Raw genomic sequence first — 23768 nt, 5'->3', positions numbered from 1 at the left:
GAACACTTGAATGTGGGTAAATTTCATAAAGCAACATTTTGAACAAAAAGCTGAGAAAATCTTGTTTGCATGTGCAGATGCAATGTTTTTTATCGTGTTTTTTTTTTTTTTTCCTGCTCCTTTTTTGTTTGTTTTGATCCAGAGATTCTATACTCTTTCAGAATATAGGTAATAGTGCCCCAGCTTATGACAGTGAAAACATAGAAAGCCAGTCATTCATTCAAAATGTTGAAAATTACGTCAATGGCGGGGAAGCGTTTGCGTCATTAGTTATGGAAAATTCTGTCAATGGCAGGGAAGCGTTTGTGTCATAGATGATGAAAAATTCCGTCAATGGTAGGGAAGCGTTTGCGTCATAGATGATGAAAAATTCCGTCAATGGTAGGGAAGCGTTTGCGTCATTAGTGATGGAAAATTCTGTCAATGGCAGGGAAGCCTTTGCATCATAGATGATAAATTCCATCAATGGCAGGGAAGCCTTTGCGTCATAGATGATGAAAAATTCCGTCAATGGTAGGGAAGCGTTTGCGTCATAAATGATGGAATATTCCGTCAATGAAAAATTCAGTTTGCGGAAGCGTTTGCGTCATAAATTATGGAAAATTCCGTCAATGGCAGGGAAGCGTTTGCATCATAGATGATGAAAAATTCCGTCAATGGCGGAGAAGCGTTTGTGCCATAAATGATGGAATATTCCGTCAATGGTAGGGAAGCGTTTGCTTCATAAATTATGGAAAATTCCATCAATGGCAGGGAAGCCTTTGCGTCATAGATGATAAATTCCGTCAATGGTAGGGAAGCGTTTGCGTCAAAAATGGAAAATTCCGTCGATGGCAGGGAAGCGTTTGTGTCATAGATGATGGAATATTCCGTCAATGGCAGGGAAGCGTTTGTGCCATAAATGATGGAATATTCCATCAATGGCAGGGAAGCGTTTGTGCCATAAATGATGGAATATTCCATCAATGGCAGGGAAGAGTTTGTGCCATAAATGATGGAATATTCCATCAATGGCAGGGAAGCGTTTGTGTCATAGATGATGGAAAATTCCGTCATTAGCAGGTAGGGATGCACCGATACCATTTTTTTAAGGACTGAATACGAGTAGTAGATTCTAGTACTCGCCTATATATTTATTAATTTCTCTCTCTCTTTTGGTGATGTTGCAGTTTTCCAAGCACAACACAGTGAGACTAATGAATGTAATATACTATAATGAAAAAAGTAATAAAAAGTGTATGTGCTTGTCACAAATTTCACAGTATCCAATAACCTTTAAAGGGCATAATTACCAATATATAATTGTTGTTATATAAAAAGAAATTTACAAACAATACAACAAATACTAGAGATACAAATTAAATAAACTTGTTTTTCAAATACAGTAGGTTTATTTACCATGTATACATTTATTTAACATATTTCGTTGTTTTATTAACATGACAAATATAGGCTCCCTTTAAGACCGAATCCATGGATACTGACACACATTCTGTTTTCACCCAAATTTTTACGTCCACTTAAGCCATAACCGACTGTACTTACGTGAGATACTCGACACGATGGACATTTTGACAACTGTGTGCATTGATTTGAAGAAAGAGAGAGAGAGCACTTCTGGTCTGTGTCATTCAGCGTGATTCTGCCTATCCCACCTTCACTAATCGATAACAAATAGTGATTGAAAGCATGCAGTTCTCAATGTGTGGGTTGTCATCATTAATTCTGAAGTATTTCCACACCTCTGAGGCTGACATTGTTTCTGCTGCTGCCGCCGGTGTCTCTTTGCACGGACAATTCTGTCAGTTACGTCACATGAGGAATCGGTCTTTGGTATCGGGGGTATTTTTACAAGCACAAGTACATGAGCTTGGTATCGGCCTGGTATCGGTGAATCCCTAATAGTAGGGAATAGTGGGAGTTAAACTGGTCCCACATAAGTTCTATTTGAGAATTATTTATATACTATTATAATGTTGACTAATAATTATAATTTTTTTTATTTTTATTTTTTTCATATTTTTAGTTTTCATTTTAGTTTTAGTAAATTTGATGTGCTTTTTTCATTTGTATTAGTTTTTTTAATATTTATATTTAGCTGTATTTTTATTTCAATTGTAGTTTTAGTAATTTCAGTACTACAGTTCAACTTATTTCAGTTCAACATTTTTCATTTTCTTTGAAGTTTGGGTTTTTTAATCTAGAATTTTGTCTTTAATTTTATTTTAGCTTTGTTTAAATTATTTAAATTATCGTACAGATTGTTTTTAAAGTTTAGTTAACAATAGCAACACTACCCTACATTTTGTAAAAAATAAACACAAACTGCTGACAGTTGAAGTCTATGGAGTAAACCAAATTCCATATAAACTTGCACGTTAGTGTATAAAAACATTTATTTGTTCCTGTGGTAATCGATGCTGCCACTGATACAGTTAATGGTGCTTAAGTTGTAACCTACAATATTCCTTTAAATATCAGAAATCCAAAAGTTCCTCAAAGTTCTCTACCTTTTCTGTTGCACTTAAAAGTGTGTGTCCAAAATTGTTTGTCCAAGTCTGTTTCAAAGTAACTTTCACCATATAACTTCACCTCTATGGACCGAGCATGCCAGCAAATGGAGCAGGACTAACAGCTTTTGGGGAAAATATGAGCCTTGTTCTTGGCAGGCTGTCATAATCCATTTCATAAGAGCCGTAATGGCAGGTGGTGTCCTTCAGTGACAGCTGGGATCACAGTGACCTTAATGTTTGACTTTGTGCTTGACCTCTGTCATATGTTTGACCTCCACAGCACTCTGGGGTCAACAGCTCCAACACACAGGTCTTGACGCTGTACAACGTGACAGAAGAAGAAAGTGGGGAGTATATATGTAAAGTGGCCAATTATATAGGCCAAGCCAACCAATCAGCATGGCTCACCGTCGTTAAACACTCGCAAGGTAACACACGCCCCCTGCTACAGAGATACATCAGTGCAGAAAGAGGCAGAAGTAGATGTTTAGATGAAGGTAGAGACAGCGGTTATCAGGCTCTTAGGTGACCGTAACACATCTTCCCACTTCGTCGCTCCTTTTTTATTTTCTTGTGGTGCCTTAAATGACGCCATGGAAAATCCCAGCAGAGCAACTGGAAGTATTTTGGCTTATGTTTACACTGGACGTTTCCTTCTCTCCATCTCTGTGCAGCACTTTGCCCTCCTAATAAGGGTGTGTTTCATGCCCTCTGAAGATTACTTGCACTCTCTTGCACTTCAAAAGCATTTCAGTGGCACCTTGAGAATGTGCTTGTCTAAATTCCTTCACCTCGCTCGAGGGCTTTTTCTTTACCTGGCCCTATGCACTTTGCTTTTGTTTTTTCAGGATTACTTTGTTTCTATGACTATTAATTTCTGCAGTCTTTCTTTCTTCCTCATAAATACCACAAATACCACTGGCATTTCACAATTTTCAATGTCAAAGCAAAAATTAATATGATATTGAACACTCTCCTTTATTGTAAACTCTACATGTAAGTCTCATAATTAAATATAAGACATATAACCTTGATGTATTTTAAGATATACAAGGTTAAGTAAACGTTTAACAAATTGTATTGTATTTTAATATTTTATATATTTGAAAAAAGAAACTGCAAAAATAGCAGACTCAAATCACATTCACAAGTTTATATAACGCTTTTATATACAACTGTACAGTTATAAGCAAATGAAAAGCTTTACGAGGGATTTCGTCTGTGACTATTGGTTTTCAAACTTTTGGTAGCACACTGCTAATAAATAATGTGTAGTAAAGGCAGAACTGCCGCTATAACAGTCTGTGCTTTATCAAGAATAACAGTGATATTAGTAAATTTAATCATTTTAATTTTTGTATTAATAATAATTGTAATGAATAATAAATATTGTATTAAGTTGAGAATCGATTCTAGAAATTGTACCAATAACTTGCATGGTTTCCTGTGATTAATTGCGATTTAATCATGTTATGTGCTCTTAATTTCAAAGTAGGATCATGTGGGGGCATAAAACCTTAAAGAGATAGTTCACCCAAAAATGTGGGTAACCAAACAGTTGATGGGCCCCATTGACTTCCATAGTATGGGGAAAAAGTACTATGGAAGTCATTGGGGCCCATCAACTGTTTGGTTACCAACAATCTTCAAAATATCATCTTTTGTGTTCAGGTTTGGAAGAACTTAAATGATGACAGGATTTTAATTTTTGAGTGAACTATCCCTTTAATTGTGAAAGCTTTGTGAACTTAGTGTAGCCTTTTAAACAGTCCCCATTAATCACAAAATTTCTAGCACACAGGCCACTTCTTTAGATGGCAACATTTTCGTAATGGTGCACTCCCAATATTTTCTTGATTTGATGACTGCACTGGGATAGCAATTTCAACAGATACCATAGTATCGCCTGAAGCAAAGTGCCAGTACCTTTGACACATTTTTATTCTTGTTCTCTTTCTCTTTCTTTGTCACACATTCTTTGACTGGCCTCTCTAATCCACTGGTTTCACCTCCCAGTCTAAATGCCACCGTTTCCTTTTCTGAATGCGTGCGTATGTGAGAGCGTTTCTGTACAGTCTCTGCTGGGTAATGTTCCATGTGGCCCATCTTGTGCATGTGGAGATGGAGGCGGGTGGATGTCACCATCGTCTTCAGGTGTTGGGTCTGTAGCGGTTGGAGCCGCGTGCTCCGTTCTCCAACTAACCACGAATCTGTCAGCAGGGTCATCGAAGGATCCACTTCCAATCAGGGAGCTGTCCTGCTTTCTTTAAGGACGGTGAAGGGTGTTTCTCCAACACCCTTCTCTTACTCCATGTTGTCAAATCTTCACCGTTCTTTATCCAAAAACTCTGTCTCTCCTCTGGTGGGTTTTCCCGGAGCTCTCCGGCTTCATCCTGTGGTTCTTTCCTCTAGACGGCAGGCGTCAACACTACGGATAAGGAGATGGAGGTACTGCAGATCAGGAATGTGTCTTTAGAGGATGCTGGAGAGTACACCTGCTTGGCTGGGAACTCTATCGGCCACTCCCATCACTCTGCATGGTTGACTGTCTATAAAGGTATCTTTGGTTCTTGTGGTGCTCTTTTTGGTTGATGTTTCTTCCTGTCTAAAGCCCAAAGTATATCAACAATAGACGGCCATGTTCAAAATGTCTTCGTACTTGTTCACAGTTTAAACGAGTACAAAGATATTTTTATCGGTCATAACTTCAGAAGAGAAATATTGAACAAGGATGAAACTTTCTATTGCGCACAACATAAAATGGAGTGTATTTTGAAAGGATGGGTGTTCAGCTGTACACATACGCCAAGCGTTTGCGTCAAAACTGAGGTATACTTTGGGCTTAACAGCGGCAGTTCACACTGTGGGTTGAATTTGGTCACATAACTGCGGTGATTTCCATAAAAATCTGTTGAAAATGTTCCTAATGTTCTGTTGAAATTGACTTTACTGCTTTTATCTTTGAGGTCCAAGAAGCCTCAAAATACCACCATGTTTTAACACAAAGTGGACATTCACTTTTCATTAATATGACTCATGTCTAATATATCACTCTAAAAATGCTGTGAAAATGGACAATCCCAGCAATTGGGTTGTTTCAACCCAGTGGTTGGGTTAAATGTTTGTCCGATGTGCTGGGCAGTTTCATTTAACCCAAACTATTGTTTAAAATTTACTATATGTCTGGCTTAAAATGAACCCAAAATAGGTTTGGAAATTAAAAATCAGACACATAATTATTAGAGGCAACAGCAGTAATCAAAAGGTGAACATTTATTAATAAGCAATTTAATAAATTTGTATTGTTTATTGTTAATAAATGTTCATTTCCAACATACTTTGGGTTCAGTTTAAGCAAGCAATACAGTAATTTTTAAACAATAGTTGAGGTAAATAAAACTACCCGACAGGTTGGGCAAACATTTAACCCAATCACTGGGTTTGTTCATTTTCAACCCAACTTGGGTTGTTTTTAACCCAGCATTTCTTAGAGTGAATTTGGGATATAAATAAACCATTATGTGTAGTGTGTCAGAGAACCTTAACATGTGAATGTCGTCAATTTCGTTAAGCTATTAAAATGGCATCAGAGTCTCTAAACGGAACATTTAAGACATTGTCAGTGCTAGTAAACACTAGCTCTTTCATTTACTTTCAGTACAAGCGATACAGTGGTTTTATAGCAAATAACAATTCTTTGTGAACTGCACCATTCTTCAACCCCTGTGTGTCTGCTTTGTGGTTTTGTTATTCATCTGGGTGTTGACTGACGCTTGAAATGTCAGTTGAAGCATGTCAAAATGACATGTTTCTTGCCTTTCTTTATAAAAGTGGAATCAAAGCGAAGCCAAACCTTCCACTATCTCTGACTACAACTGAACCTTGTGCAGCTATTGTAGATATTTACTCGAAGACAGGAACATTACTTTTGAAAATCATTATCATTTACACTAAAATGAGTTGACTTAGAACAGTAGCCTTATAAAAGCTGATTAATTTTAGTGGGTCGCCTCATGGGGGCGTCATGTTGAGATCACATGACCAGCCAATTACCCATGTTATTTATTCACTTGCATAATAAATTATTTGTGGCTGACTGCGAATAAATAATGGCATTGGTTAGGAAAACGATTGCACTTTATTTTACAGTATGTGTACGTGCAGTGTATTTACACAAGAAAGTAATTTTGTGTCTAACTACTTAGACTTAAAATTGGTTAAGTTTAGGGTTTGAACCTAGTTATAGTAAGTACATAGAAAATTAAGTCTTACAAATAAAACTATTGATTTTGCACACAATGTCGCATCCCCGCTACTAGGAATCTGTATACGTGTATGTATTGAAATAATTAGGAAATAACCGTAAATGTTTCCTGATTAGAGATGTTTGACGAACATCTCTAATCATTCTCACAATGTACTCCAAGAACTGTAGTCAAAATAAGTTATATAATGCATAACAAAAAACATCTGAGAACAGATGGGACATTGTGGCTAGTGGTTTGGCAAAGCTTTGTTTCCATTTTGCACTTTTATATTATAAAATCTTTTTCCTAGTTTTTCAAGATTAACCTGTTTCCAATTAACATTTCTGTGTGCCTGAACACTGGACAAGCATCCCAAAGAGCGTGATTTTAAGCATAAGCACTATGCTGACATCATTTCCTCTTTGGCTCAGGTTTGATAAATGCCTCACCTAGAAGGTGAATCTATTCATTGTTTAAATAGATTCGATTTATCAAGATGCTTGTCAGTCAAAATCTTAAACGCATTCAACTTTAAGAATTAGGATTTCATTCTCGATGTTGAATGTTGGTCTTCTTGCATTTGCATGTTGCAGTCAGCAAACTGTGGGCCTAACTCTTATAATAAAACACATTATGTAAATATAGTAATTTAAAAGAGCATTTGAGCTTCATGTTCACACTATAATATTCATATTTGATTGTCCATTTAGTTACTAAAAGAGAAGGCAAAGAGAAGTGATCTGTCAATGAGATGCATTTGCATGTGCATTGTTGTGTGCTGTGTGAAATGTATACATGATACAATAATCTTTTGTGTGCATGAACTGTGTGAAAGAAGCTCCGTATAAAGAACCAGAGCCTTGGGGCAGACAAACACCAACCAAATAGCATAGGAAATATCTGTATCAGCCAGACTTCTCATGTAATTTTACCCCCATAACCTAGCTCTCCATTTATACTTAGCTGAAATGCATACCTGCTCAGATTTTGTCTGCCCACCCAGATAAGCCATTCCTCTCAATTTACATTTGTATTTGTGTTGCAAATTTAATGTCTCATATGAGTTTACATAAGGCCATTTTTTGGCTTAATCTCGTAGCGAGAGCTGCCAAGTATCATGAGCAGTGGTTTCCTTCTCCTGCTAGTCACATAAGCAGAAGAATGTGCCATGAAACCTGATCCATGAAAGAAGTAATTCTCATGCTACAATAGGAGTTTGTGTTCATTGCAATGCACCATTCACGTGAACAACGACATCTCCAGATTGGTTTTTAGAGGACTTTTGGTTTGTGCATGTGCATGTGTGTGTATGCATCAGTGTGTTTGTGGTTTTATAAAGAATTTCATATGTACATTTAAAAAGAAAAAGATCTCCTGCAAATATGATATTCTTAAAGCTTCTTAAACAGGCAGATGCTCTAACCTTGGCAGGAATGTGTACAATATAGAAGCAGAGTACATATTCATACCAAGGGCAAGACAGGCTGGCCATTAGAGTCACGGTTCAAAATATTCTCTCCAGATGACCTTTTGCTAAGCTCCACTCCACGTTGGTTGCTATCGCTATATTTAAAAAGCATGGAATAAACACACATATTCTGAGAAATAACATCTGAATGGCGAGATGTTAAATCAGAATTGTGAGAAATAGTCAGAAAAAAACTCAGTTCTAAGAAAAATGGCAAAATTACGAGATATCAAGTTGGGAGAAAGTCTGAATTGTGAGATGTTAATTCAAAATAGTGAGGTATAAACTCTATAAATTATGAATTGTGAGATTTAAAAATTCACTTGTTTTATTCTGTAGCACATATGGTCTTCCATAATTATTAAATGAATTTACTTTGGTGCAAATGTAGGTGTTTTACAGTGCTTAACAAATTTATTAGACCATCTGTCATAATAAAGAGAAAACACATATTTCAGGAATCTGTCAAATTTGTTTAAAACTAAACATTTTACTGTCATTTATTAGGGAAATAAGAAACTGAAACAACAGTAGTTTTTATTCACACATAATAACCAAGAAAATTTTATATTTTATTTATTTATTTATTTATTTTTTGGCCTTGATAACAGCTTGTATTCTTGCTGGCATTGTTTCATGTACTTTTCCACAGTCTCTGTTGTTATTGACTTCCAAATAGTTTCTAGTTGTTCCCGAAGACTTGCTTTTGTGTGATCTATCAACAAAAATTATATTTTAGCATTAGAAACACTACTGTGATTTAAAGAGCTTACGCATGCTGCTGTGGATTAACCCTTACAGAAACATGAAAAATGATTTTGGTAACCACCAATACTGTTAGTCTAGGGCAGCTGTGGCACAAAACTTACATTAGGTGGTGGCCTAATAAATTTGTTAAGCACTGTACATGTTAATTTGGGAATGAAGGGAGACTGATTTAAAAAGAGGACTATTATAGGTGTGCCAGCAACAACATTTTGCAATATCTTAGGATAATTCCTGTAAAATTCTATTTTAAGTTATTCGAGCACATGGTCTCCAAAAGCTCGTTAATAGCAAAAGCTTGAAAACATGTATCGCAACAGTTACTCAGTACCATTAAGGCGGGACTTAGCAAAGGGTCAGTTGCAGTGATTGTTAAAGATTCAAGCTCTGCTGGTACAGGCACCTATATAGATTGGATATGTCATTGTTAGCACATAAAGGTAAATAAACACATAATCATACCTTTAGTAGTCAGCAAGCTCATTCCCTTCCATTGTGCCATCTTGCATTGCTCCCTTCTTTCATAATCTAGCCATTCCTCCAACTCAACTGCCAAACCAGACGTACCTGGAGGTGCTGATCTACTGCGTGGGCTTCTTCCTTATCTGTGTGATGGTGGTGACCGCCGTGCTGGCCAAAATGCACAGCTCAGCCAAGAAAAGTGACTTCAACAGCCAGCTGGCTGTCCACAAGCTGGCCAAGAGCATCCCCCTGCGCAGACAGGTAACAGAAAGTAGATAGGGGGTTTGATCTCTTTACCACTAAACATTGAAACAGCATATTTCAAAAGTTTTAGTGTTAATGTTACTGTCTGGGTGTTGTAGTATGTGATTGATACTGAAAATGTTTCTCAAAAAAAAAAAAAAAAGTACAGGTCACCTTCAGAAGTCATTCAGGACTGCAATATAGTTTGAAGATATTCAACTATAATATCATTAAAGATGACCTATTATGTTTTGTTTTTTTTTACATTCTTTAGTGATTTAATGTTCATGTTTGAGCATTAAACATGTTCCAAAGCACAAAGTCCCTCCAGCAGGAGTAACTCTCTCTATCAGTGTCACTGTTTCTGAACTCCCTGAAACGCCTCCATTGTAATCTTGAGTTTTCTTCCAGGAACGAACACAATATTCCTCATTTAAATAATTCCTGTCTAAGACATGCATAAAATAAATGGGAGGGGCCTAGTTGAGTTAGTTAGTAGTTTGTTGAAACTCACGGTTATGGTAAACGGCATGATATTTCCCAAGAACACTCAAAGCGCTTGACCAATCACAACACATTTGTCCAGCTGACCACATTGCTCTTTTCTGAAAGAGGGGCTTCATAGAGACAGGAACTAAATAGAGCTGCATTTCTCAAAAGCTTTGTGTGCTGCACTCAATAAATGAACTTTACTGTTGTTAGTTTCACTCAAACCATCCTTTTTCACATTACTTAAACTCATGTAACTACATTAACTTAATTTAACTGAGTTGTTTCTACTAAAATTGAGTATTGTCAGCTTTACTTAAGTGTTTGTTCAGTCAACTTAACATTGCTGAGTGAAACACTTAAATTAATGTTGACGTAACTAACTTGGCAGTGGATCAACAGTTCCCTGCATGCTTTGCAATGGACTGCATTAGGAGAGTAAATTTAGGGATTAAAGTGTTATTTTATGTGTTTTTCAGTAAAGGGAAAGATGTTGTTTGTTAATGTTAGTGTTTAATGTTCAGTTATGTTGGACATTTAGAGGAGTTTCTGTAATGTTTTTGAATGTTGTGGTTACCATTATGCAGAAGAGTGGCGCCTGTGTTTAGTCTGTGAGCCTCATATATGCATATTTATGGGATGGAATTCCTGCACTCAATTCAATTGAGTTTGTTCAACGAGTTATTTTTTGAGTGCATTTTGTAGAGCAAATAGTTTGTTTAATGAGGTAAATGAAGTCAATAAATGTGTTCACCTTACGTAATAAACATAACATTTTTAAGTAAACTGCACATATAAATATTATTTAACTGACAAATTCAAATGATTTGTATTTACTCAAAGAAATGATGTTAGCTTTACTTGAATTTCTTTTGTTCATACAACTAAATTGATATTTGTACACATGACTCAATATAGTTGTGCATTGGTGCTTTTAAGAAATGCAGCCCAGAGAGTTGTCATATATGAATGTCATATATGTGAAAAATAATGTGTTTTTTGAACATCCAAGCATGAAAACCTATTTTAATATAGCCAAAAAAACAAAATCAAAGCTTTGTTAAAGGGCATAATATTGCCTCTTTAATTTGAGACATTAGTTTTCATGGAAAAAAATAAATTCTGTTAGAGAGTATTTTGTAAATAAATACTGAATTTCTCTGTTCCTTAAGGTGCAGTCACATTGTGAAATTTCGTGGGCCAAAAAGGTCTAAAATCTATTCAGTAGTCTAGAGATGTATGAAGCACTTCCAAACCAAGCAGCTGTGAATCTGCCTGACCAGTTTGAACCGGTTGCAAAACCTGCCAGGGGAACTTTTTCACCCTCATGCAAAATTTTGGATTGTGTTGATTACTGTTTGTTATTTTTTTATTTGATCTGCAAAAATCCACCAGACAATGATAAATATGAGCACACCTTACAAAGCTATCAGCTTTAAAAGACTTAAAATGTTTAAAATGCAGGTTTCAAATGTCAAACTTATTTTCTCATTTCCTTCACCTAATTTATTGAGCTCATTTTTGATTGATTGTTGGTTCATATAATTTAAGTTTTGATTATGATCCGTTTTCCTTGAGAGCTGCTGATGTTTGTTGTATAATATCAGTGCATCAGTGTCTATAGATGCCCCCCTGAGCAAGTAACTCACATACACCCATGAGCGCACAACATCACAGGCTTCACATGTGTATTTCTGTTGCTGCGTTGTGTGGAGAGTAAGTTTTAAGTATTTCCGTACAGGTGTCTGTGGACTCCAGCTCATCGATGCACTCTGGTGGGATGCTGGTCCGCCCCTCCCGTCTGTCCTCCAGTGGCTCCCCTATGCTCTCAGGGGTCTCTGAATATGAACTGCCCCAGGACCCACGCTGGGAGGTACACAGAGACAGGTAACACACACACATTGCAGTCATGATTCACTAACTAAAGATGTATATATGCACAAAAATGACATGGCGAAGTGTTCGGTGTCAGTGATTGATATTGTGTGTGTGTGTGTCTCAGGCTGGTTCTTGGGAAGCCGCTTGGAGAGGGCTGCTTTGGGCAGGTGATGATGGCCGAGGCTATGGGGATGGATAAAGACAAACCCAGTCGTGTCACCAAAGTGGCTGTCAAGATGCTCAAATGTAGGTGTTTTCTGCCTCCGTTGTTAGCTGACTGTTGTGTAAAAAGGGAAATACGCCAGCAAACTCTGTCTGGAATTCGGTATCTCATGAGGAATCTGATGGTCTACTGAGCTTTCTTCTGTATTCCACCTTGACCCTCAAGCATGTTATTTGAGCTCTGGTGTCACATACCGTACCATAGCAGCTTGTTTACTCTGATTCACATTCTGTCTGTTTCCTATCCTCTCCTCGGCGAGTGAAAGGCCGGAAACATTTGCAAACACAGTGATACAGAGAGTGTGTACCAATGGTCTCTACATCGTGTTATATAAACTACCGGTCAAAGTTTTTTCAACAATACGATTTTTTTAATGTTTTTAAAATAAGTCTCTTCTGCTCACCAAGGCTTCATTTATTTGATCCAAAATACAGCAAAAACATTAATATTGTGAAATATTTTTACAATTTTAAATAACTGTTTTCTATTTGAATCTGTTTAAAATATAATTTATTCCTGTGATCAAAGCTGAATTTTCAGCATCATTACTCCAGTCTTCAGTGTCACATGATCCTTCAGAAATCATTCTGATATGATTATTTGTTGCTCAAGAAACACTTCTGATTATTATCAATGTTGAATACAGTTGTGTAAATTTTTTTCAGGATTATTTGATGAATAGAAAGTTGAAAATATTTTTTTTCTGAAATATAAAGCTTTTGTAATGTTATAAATGTCGATAATTTCTCTTTTGATCAATTTAATGCATCCTTGCTGAATAATAGTATTAATTTCTTTCCAAAAAAAAATAAAAAATTCTCTCTCTTACTGACCCCAAACTTTTGAATGGTAGTGATAATGTTACAAATGATTTCTACTTCAGATAAATGTTTTTTTTTTTTTTTACTTTCTATTCAAGGAATCCTGTTTAAAAAAAAAATAAATGTACACGACTGTTTTCAACATTGATAGTAATAATAATGTTTCTTGAGCAGAAAATCATATCAGAATGATTTCTGAAGGATCATGTGACACCGAAGACTGGAGTAATGATGCTGAAAATTCAGACCATAGAAATAAATTGAATTTTAAAATATATTAAAATAGAAAAAAGTTATTTTAAATTGTAAAATTTTACAATATTACTATTTTTTTTCTGTATTTTGGATAAAATTAATAAAGCTTTGATAAGCAGAATAGACTTCTTTTAAAAACATTAAAAAAATCTAACCGTTCAAAAACTTTTGACCAGTAGTGTATATATAATTTTAAGGCACTAAACTCTGGGAAAGTTTTCAGTTCAGTTATCCATTAAGCGAATGCATTCAAACAATCAGTCCAAAACAGTGCTAAATGTAAGGTGTATGGCCAGATGATACGCAAACAACGTTTCTTAGCTGGATAAAGCAAACCAGTGTCTTGCTAGTAAAGTTTTGATGAATTTTAATCAAGGTAAAGACGATTGCGGTGACGTTATTCTGTAGAAAATCCCAGTAATAGCACAGCCTAATTTTTTACTATCCAATAAAATCATGTCATTATTTTTTTTTACAGAGAATTCCGTTTTGCTGGGAAATGCATCAGATTATGCAAATTAAATATGTTCCAAATGCCATTTCATGTTAACGTCTTGAATGTTAAGTTGATTTCAAGTCCATACTGGAAATAAATGAAAAAGGAGAGCATGAATAAATTAACCCCCCGGATGCTCTGTCAGCTCATAGACTGTTTGTCTCTCACAGCTTGGAGGTTGAAGGTTTCGTGACCTGTCATACTTAGATATATGTGTGTTCATCAATATTGCTTTTATAGCCGACGCCACAGAGAAGGACCTGTCAGACCTCATCTCCGAGATGGAAATGATGAAGATTATTGGCAAACACAAGAACATCATCAACTTGCTGGGGGCCTGCACACAAGATGGTGAGTAAAGGATGAATTAAGAAGGCGGGAGAGAGACAGACGGGCGGAGGGAAACATTTAGGGCGTAAATCATATTTCAAAAACAATCTGTTCGACGCACTGCTTTTTGGCTTCAAAAGGTTGTCATCAGTCCAGCTATTGTGATTTCACATGCTAGATTAATCAAACCTAACTTCCTTATTGAATCAGACATTGATGTATCAAAAACTGTGATCCCTCTAAGGCCACCACAGTAAAGACATATATAATGTTTCAAAAGATTTCAAATAAATGACGTTGAACTATCTATTCATAAAAGAATCCTGGAAAAAATGGGTATCACTGTTTCCACAAAAATCTTAGAGGGTTAGTTCACCCAAAAAATGTGTAATTAATTACTCTCGCTCATGTCGTTCCACACCCGCAAGACCTTCGTTCATCTTCGGAAAACAAATTAAGATATTTTTGATGAAATCCAAGGGGTTTTTTTTAATAGAAAGCAACCTAATTTCTGTCATTCATAGTCCAGAGAAGTAGTAAAGACATTGTAAAAATAGTCCATGTGATTAGAGTGGTTCAACCTTAATGTTATGAAGCGACAAGAATACTTTTTGTGCGCAAAAACAAAACAAAAATAACGGCTTTATTCAACAAATTCATCTGTCCCCTGTCATTCTCAAATGCTGTTTACGTTCAGCACTTCCAGTTTCTACGTCAGAACGTCGACTGATTATGTTTCATATGGCCATTGTCAGGTCCGCTCTACGTCATCGTGGAGTTTGCTGCAAAGGGGAATCTGAGAGAGTATCTCCGTGTACGCCGTCCACCTGGGATGGAGTATTGCTACAACCCCGACCAGGTGCCCGTGGAGAACATGTCAATCAAAGACCTGATCTCCTGCGCCTACCAGGTGGCTCGTGGCATGGAGTACCTTGCATCCAAGAAGGTTGGCATCTCAAACGCTATTCTGTTCTCAGTTAACATGTGACTTTAGAATTGTTCCCTTGATTAATGCACATGTGTGTTTTCACTGTTGTAGTGCATTCATAGAGACTTGGCTGCTCGTAATGTCCTGGTAACTGAAGATAACGTTATGAAGATAGCAGACTTCGGCCTGGCCAGAGACATCCATCATATTGATTACTACAAGAAGACCACCAATGTAAGATTTCAGACTGAGAGCGTGTTCACACTTGGCAGGTTTGGTTCAGTTAAAATGAACTCTGGTTCAATTGCTCTGTTAGTGCGGTACATTTGAATAAGCGTGAACTCTGCCATCCAAACCCTGGTGCACACCAAACAAGAGGACCAAAAAAGATTGAGTTGCGTTTGAACTCAACATGGACCAAAGACATCTAAACCAACCAAAAACAGGACATCACAAGACACTGCCCTAAAATGCACAGGATGCTCAAGCATACTTGTTTTTTCTCATCATAGTCATGATGTTGCCTATCACGGTTAGGGTTAACAACCGTAGATCGCTAACCGCTCCAAACACACCAACCGCAACAATCGCCAAAACACCCAACAGAGAATTCTACATAAGAACGTTCATATACCTGCTGCACAGCACTCGTCATAATTGTGTTCTATTGATGTAGAATCTGCTAAATAGAGATATAGAGTATACGGATAGAGCTTTTCAATTCTTATTTACCGTTTTGTCAATGTCATTTGTCATCAATATATCAAAATAATACTGTACATGCAGAAACAGCATAACTTAAAGCAGAACTAAGTAACTTTTTTGCCTTCATAAATAGTTTTCTAAGTCCTTACGATGGTTAATTGACTTGTAGTGGTGTGTTTGAGGCATGCGCTAACCCCCTCTGGCACGTCTACGCCAGAAAACAGCACTTGCAAGTTGAGCTGTGCCGACCCGACACAATCTCGCCTCATGTTCACGTTCACGTGAGAGTGACAAAATGCTTTACGGTAATTCAAAACATATTATGACTTTATAAGACATTTTCGAAAATGACCCACCTCCATCGAGATTTCTTGTACTGTGTTTGCAAAACTACTGCGCTGGTGAGCGTTAGTCATTGTAGTCCAGAGCTGCGCTTGGAGTATTTACGACAGTGTGATTCACTGAAGGAACCTGTAGGGGGAGCTTCGCAAATCTTCCTGAGTTCCGCTTTAAGTCATTATTCTTGAATGTATGCTTAAATGAATATTAATAATGGCAAAATTAGAGATTAGAAATTATCTGTATCGGTTCTAAAAAATCAATATCGGTCGATCACTACTATGTTACATTTATTCAAAAATAACCAGCAAAATACATTCATACATTACATTAGTTTGCAAACAAAATAGATGTTTCTGATTACTCTGAAAGCACAAAATAAACAGATTGTGACTTTGTATAAAGATTGTATAAAATGATGGAAATATTCATTAACCCCTTAACTGTCACCATCTCGCTACTTCTGAATAATGTCAGTCTCATAAATTGTATGAACATTTATGGAAATAAATGGTTTCATGATTACCAATGGAGTGTGGATGCTAGTGGAAAAGTTTGGTACTGTCTTACTCAAAGCTCAATTTTTGAGATATCAACCTAAAATTTGAAAAACAACTTGATTAGATTTTAGATTTTGGCTTTGATTTTCTTGCGGTTTTAGAGTAAAACAGTTTTGTAAAATATATATTTTATATAAATGAGAAGAAATCATAATTTTACATTTTACGTCGGAACCGCATCTCTTCGCAGCAGATCTGCATTTGTGTGTGACGGATGGATTGCTGCTGCTGTTTTGACTCCTTTACACATTTTATAAGCTGTTCACGAGTTTAGGGCCCTATAATTTCGGCAAACACAGAATCGCGGAATCCATTCATAAAAACGGATTTTACTATATGATGCGGAATGTCACGGAATTTGTCAAATTTTTGTTAAATGAATTAAAAGCAGGTCAGTACACGTGTCTGTGAATATTAAACCGCAAAAAGACTATTTAAACATGAATCCTGCATGCCTGTGTGCCTCTGAAATGAATGATGCAGAAGCGCAGTTTAATTTACCTCACACCGCCTCACACACACTCACGCGGGGGCGCACTCACGCTGAAGCACAGTTTTCGTCCTCTGTCGCCTCACTATATGAATGCAAAAATTAATCTCCAGAGCTGCTCTGAAAGTCACTTCATCAGCATTTAACTGCTTCGTTTGAGAAAACTACCGTCATAAATACAGAGAAACTCAAAGCTCTAGGCAAACATCAAAATAAAAGTTCGATTTAACTTGACAGTAGTAGAATTTAGATAAATTAATTTAACAATAAATTATTAAAATATTTTTTTAAACAGTAATCTCAGTGTTTCTTCCATGTTTTAATTTTAACAGTAAAGCTCTGTTGTGCAGCACATTGTTTGACAAAAAGTTTAATTTCATGATTAAAAGATAAATTAAATTGTATGCGTTCATTTGATTGCCATAAAAATTTAAATACAACAATTTAAATTCACAGAACTTCTGAAAAAAAATAAAATAAAATAAAAATCTGAAAAATAGATTTTTTAAATAATAAATATTGTTGTTTTTAAGAGTTCAATTAATTAGACATGCTTTTTGATTATTAAAATGGAATTAAACCATTAAAATGGAATCCAGAAAACAGAATTTGGTAAAAAATAAAATTTGAGGGGAAAGAATAAAACGTTTATCATAGGGCCCTAAAAAAAAGTTTTTTATTAAATTGTTGGTAAATTGGACAAGATTCATTATTTCAATTAATTAGACATGCTTTTTGATTACTAAAATTTAATTTAACCATTAAAATGGAGTCAAAAAATAAATAAAACTGAAAAAATGGAATTTGGGAAAAAATAAAACGGATTTCATAGGGCCCTACGAGTTGTCGGCTCCATCATATTCCATCACATGTACACGCATACAGTGAGCACATTTAGCCCGGCACACAGCCTTGGTTTGGATGTTAGACAAGTTCTGTCACAAAACATACATCATAAAAACCTTTTTGTGTGTGAACCAGGACTAAATGTATCATTTTCTTTCTTGGTCCGGACCAAATGAACCAAACTGCAAGTGTGACACCCTGAGACACATAAGAAAAATCACTTTACTAAATATCAAATGTTTTTTAATCTGGACTTCTGTTGTTGTTTAGTCTGTCAGTGAGTATTAATAAACTATCTGATGCTAATCTGAATAATTGTATTTTAAGAGATGATTCTTGTCATATTTAACAGGCCCTGATTTTCTTTGAACACATACTTTGAGTCAAAATTACAATTTCAATCCCAGCAGGATTTTGATCTATAATGTCAAACAGGTGATGAGTCAGTGAATAAAGTAATTGTTTCCACAGGGCCGTTTACCAGTGAAGTGGATGGCACCTGAAGCTCTGTTCGACCGCATTTACACCCATCAGAGTGACGTGTACGTCTGAAGATATTCTCTCAAACTCATTCAGATACATAACACCTTTGTCTGTTAATAATGGTCATTCTGATGGTGTCTTTGCATGTTAGGTGGTCTTTTGGGGTGTTGCTGTGGGAGATCTTTACTCTTGGTGGCTCACCGTACCCAGGTGTTCCTGTCGAGGAACTCTTTAAACTGCTAAAGGAAGGCCACCGCATGGACCGGCCCTCCACATGTACCCATGAACTGTAAGATCCTTGATCGCTGTAATGATATGACTTCTCTCATGATGGTAGAGATCTTAGGATGGTTTTTAACAGTGTTCCTCTTGAAGGTATATGATGATGAGAGATTGCTGGCATGCCGTTCCATCTCAGAGACCCACTTTCAAACAGCTGGTGGAAGATCTAGACCGTACCCTCTCTATGACGTCCAATCAGGTGAGAAGCTCAGTCAGAACATAATCCACAAATCAGCTTTCAGTACTTCGCATGACATTACAGCTAAAAAAAAAAAAAAAAAAAAAAAAATTTAAAAGTTTGTGACAGCATAGCTCCAGGTATATTAAATAAGTGACTATTGAATTAAAAATAATAAATAAATAATGAATAAGAATTGTTGTTGTTATTGTCATTGAGTCATTAATAATAAACAAATAATACATTAATGATAAATATTCACCCATTAATAATAATAATAATTATTATTATTATTATTTTTTATTATTGTTATTATTGTTGTTGTTATTTTCCAGAAATTAATATCAATAATGCTTTAACAAGTTATTATTAACTTATTATTAATAATAATTATTGTTGTTGTTATTATTCAATTATTAATATGTATAAAATACATTAACAAATAAAAATAATGATAACAATAATAACTATTATTATTATTATTGATCAGTAAATAACAAAGAAAAAAATAATATTGATTATTATTATTCATTCATTAGTAATAATAAACGGATAATACATTACTAATAATTATTATTATTATTATTATTATTATTGCTACTGCTATTATTCAGTCAATAATAATAATAATAATAATCAAAAATATTAATATTAAATAATAATAGAAATGATAAATATTATTTTTCAATACTGATTATAAATAATACATTCACTAAATAATATCAATAAACAAGAACAACGTTATTATTGATATTGTTTTTATGATTTATTATTTGGCCATTAATAATAATAATATTATTATTATTAATAATAATAATAATAATAATAATAATAATAATAATAATAGTAAGAATCAACAATAAGAATCATCATTATTATTCTATATTTGATAATATCAGTAATAAAATAAAATAAAAATAAAATAATAATGATAATAATAATTATTCAATAATATTTTATTAATAACATATTATTTTTATTATTATTATTATTCAATAATTAATAATCAATAAAAATACATCAACAAATAATAGTAATAATGATAATATTATAAGTAAATAATAATGAACAAGAACAACTAGGTTGAGGATGATGATTAATATTATTATTCAGTCATTAATAATAAACAGATGATAATACATTTAATAATAATAATAATAATTACTATTATTGTCATTAATAATAAACTTATTATTAAATAATTAATATCAGTAATACATTAATAAAAACTATAAACAAGAACAACATTGTTTTATGATGATTATTATTCAGTCATTAAAAATAATGAATCGATAATTATATCAATAATTCATTAACAAAGAATAATAATAATAATTATTATTATTATTATTATTATGTTATTATTATTGGTTAATTAAAATGATGATAATAATAATAATAATAATAATAATAATAAAAAAAAATAATAATAATAATACATGAACAACTATGTTATTGTTGTTGATTATTGTTATGAAATATAATTCTAATTAAAATGTTGTTGATTTTTATTATTATTATTTTATATCTAATAATAATAATTGTTTTATTAACAGTAATATTTAAAAAATAATACTATTTTGTGTATGTTTTACATTTTCAGGAGTATCTGGACCTGTCTGTGTCTCTGGACCAGTTTTCTCCAAATTTCCCAGACACCCGCAGCTCTACCTGCTCCTCAGGTGAAGACTCTGTGTTCTCTCATGACCCCGGTGCTGATGAGCCCTGCCTGCCCAAACTCCCCCCACATCCCAACCGCGGAGTGGCGTTTAAAAAGCGCTGAGCTCCCTCACCTTCCACCAGTCACTCTTCAGTGTGCGGCTGGCTGGACTCAACCCATGAACTCATGGAGACAATGCTTTGCCACACGGCACACTACAGAGCTGAAGCGCTTGGGATGGACATCACATAATGATACGGCTTGTTTCACACAGCTGGAAGAGAACAAACCGGCCGTTCACTGACCCCTTTACCTGTTGTTGCTATAAAGCTATAGGGCACTTGAGCAGAAAGTGGTACGTGTATGTTTCTCAAGACTTTTCAATAGGAAATATCCACCTCTGTCATCTGTGTTAGAGAAAGCCTCGCCATCGTTGTGTGCGGGGCAGATCGATGGATGTTGGGAGCGTTTATATTTTCTGTCGGTGTTAAACAAGGACCTTTATTTTGCCTCCGAGACCAAATTCTTAAGAAAATGTATTTCACTAAATGGTCTGCCCGAATGTATTTTAACGACGGGCACTCCGTTTATCTGACTGACAGCTTTAACTGTAAATACATCTAGAAATGTATAAATATGAATATATATTTACACTCTACCCTTATTTTTATTACACTATTTGAATTTTGTTGCTTTTTTTGTACCAGGATGCGTTTATGTAGAACTTTTTGAAGTGTAGCTTTTGTGAAAGCGCGGCGATGAGAGTTGTAGATGAAATTATATTATTAAGAGCTGATAGATGGCCAGTTTTGTTACTTAATGTTGTTGTCCTGTATCGTTGATGCAGCGAGTGCTGCTCTCTTCCTGATGGTACTCAGTACAGAGTCAGACTTAAGCTATATAAATATATGTATTTGAAAAGGTTCTTATGGTTTTCCTCTTCATGTCTTAAGCGAGTCCGATTTGATGCGTTTCATAATGATCACAGGAAAAAAGGAAATTCTCAGTGAATTAGATCTCGTCCAAAATAGAGGATGTTCCGCTCCATGTAATGAAACGACCATACATTAAAATCAAGTGGGTAACACATATTAAGAATTACATCCAATAAAGGCTGTTGACGAATTAATCTCACAACCTTTTATGCCGCATAAAGAACCTTGTAAACATCACTCTCGCTGACGAGTTTACAACATAAATTGTGTTTACAGTGAAATTGACTGCAGGTTAGTAGGGGTGATTAAATATTATAATGCGTAGCTAACAGTGTAAATGCCGTCTCCTGCTGAAAGCCGAGAGTAACCGTTAGCTCCTTATTTATAGCGGTGTGAATGACCCTTCTTAGCGAGGTGCTGTGCTACAAATGCATCAGACGGCAGACACTGTTTCCAGTGACGACTGGCTCCCTGCCAGCGGCTGATGCATCACTACACGTACTTAGAGACGCAAACTTGCTTCAGCCAAGTGAACCCTGTTCCCGCTACCAGCTCACGCTCCAAAAATACCAGCCTTGATTTATACGCTTGAAGAATACGGTTGAAGGTTGCAGAGTATACAGCAGTTTAAATTCAACATTGTTTGTCATGTTTATGAGACGGCTGCAGTAAATTTTAATTTGTGGAACATTGCTTTGTTCTGAGAGAGACAACGCGGGTCAACGGATATGGGCTTTTGAAACACTGGTTGTAAGTCTGTTTTTTTCCAAAGGCATGCATTACAATTGGGATTGTCGCTTTGCCGTTTAGTTGACATCCAATTTCTAGCTCAAAATGCATCAATAAATGTAACAGCTTTTGTTTTATATGCAACGGCTTGTGTTGAATTCTTATTCTGAGTTGAAATTGAATGCCTTAAAATGAAAGTTTCTGCCATGGAAAACAGAAGGAGCTGTTGGGCACAATGATGTTGCTGTTTTTCATATAGTGAAAGTGAATGGTGACCAGAGGTATATTGCACTAGCTGTGCATAAGCTGCATTGTACTGCAAATATTTTTGCATTGCACCATTAAACTTAATTGAAACCATATAAACAAACTACACAAAAATTCACAGAAGCCTTCGACCAGGAGTAATGGTTGGAATAATAAAGCAGATTGATTTATTGCATTAATTGACAAATTCTTTAGACATATGTGATGTTGACATTTACACTTGTTTACATTTTAATAGAGAAAACATTGTGAATTGTTCAACACAAACCCGATCTAAACAGAACATTTTTGTGTGCATCCTCCATGTGCTTGCCGAATAAAATCATAAAATGTCATTTCTTGTTTTTTTGTATCAGTATTTATTTATTGCTGTTGATTTCAAATACAGATTGGGAATGTTATTTACATATAAAATAATTGATTAAAGGTGCTAAAGAGGATGTTTTGTTTTATACATTTTTGCAATATTACTTGAAACTGATAAAAGACTATTTATTAGGTGCACTGAAAGGAATAATATCAATATACATCATCTGTGCATGAGTTAGGGCCTTAAAAACATCAGCCAATGATCGTGTAAACGATTGGCCGTCTGGATTGTCAATCACTGCCGTGACGTTCCTTGTGAGAGACGAGCGCGGCTGCGCGCTCTAGTAACTTTCCACACTCCACAGGCGCCGCATGCAATGTTTTTGTCAGGAGACAGGAGTAACAACTGCAGATTATGAGTTACCTGCGGTGAGTCCGACATAATGAATCCACTAACACGATACAGCGAATGCCGGTTCATGTTCTAGTTGTCTATCGTCCCCCAGGTCAGCTAGGTAACTTCTTGGAGGAGTTGGATGTGTTACTCTCATCCTTCCCTGAGGATGGCACTCCTCTGCTAGTACTTGGTGACTTCAACATCCATCTAGACAAACCTCAGGCTGCTGACTTCCACACGCTGCTTGCCTCATTTGATCTCAAGCGAGTGGCTACCTCAGCTACCCACAAATCAGGTAACCAATTGGACCTCATCTACACTAGCTGTGGCTCCACCGACAATACACTGGTTACTCCACTACACACCTCAGACCACTTTCTCATTACTTTCACACTCAACCTGACCCCCAACTCATCACACACCCCACCACACGTCACTTTTCGGCGAAACCTACGCTCCCTCTCACCATC

The 23768-nt window shown here is 35.6% G+C and overlaps 1 protein-coding gene across 2 annotated transcripts in view; it reads left to right on the top strand.

Annotated features, from left to right (window-relative positions):
* LOC137027346 (fibroblast growth factor receptor 1-A-like) overlaps positions 1-23254 on the top strand; it is a 52206-nt gene extending 28952 nt beyond the window's left edge. The window contains exons 8-18 of one of the 2 annotated variants that reach the window (XM_067395457.1): positions 2794-2941; positions 9526-9716; positions 11929-12074; positions 12190-12311; positions 14101-14211; positions 14946-15136; positions 15230-15352; positions 18530-18600; positions 18693-18830; positions 18917-19022; positions 20605-23254. In XM_067395457.1, the coding sequence (XP_067251558.1) occupies positions 2794-2941; positions 9526-9716; positions 11929-12074; positions 12190-12311; positions 14101-14211; positions 14946-15136; positions 15230-15352; positions 18530-18600; positions 18693-18830; positions 18917-19022; positions 20605-20784 (1527 nt within the window). In that variant the 3' untranslated portion in view covers positions 20785-23254. Of the gene's footprint in view, positions 1-2793; positions 2942-4925; positions 5071-9525; positions 9717-11928; positions 12075-12189; positions 12312-14100; positions 14212-14945; positions 15137-15229; positions 15353-18529; positions 18601-18692; positions 18831-18916; positions 19023-20604 lie in introns of both variants that reach the window. The other variant, XM_067395458.1, reaches the window with a different exon arrangement.
* The last annotated feature ends 514 nt before the right edge of the window (positions 23255-23768 follow it).

This window comes from Chanodichthys erythropterus, chromosome 9 (genome assembly GCF_024489055.1).
Source record: "Chanodichthys erythropterus isolate Z2021 chromosome 9, ASM2448905v1, whole genome shotgun sequence".
Classification (NCBI taxonomy): Eukaryota; Metazoa; Chordata; class Actinopteri; order Cypriniformes; family Xenocyprididae; genus Chanodichthys; species Chanodichthys erythropterus.
The sequence above is the reverse complement of the archived record's forward strand: the minus strand, read 5'-3'. Positions and strand labels throughout refer to the sequence as shown.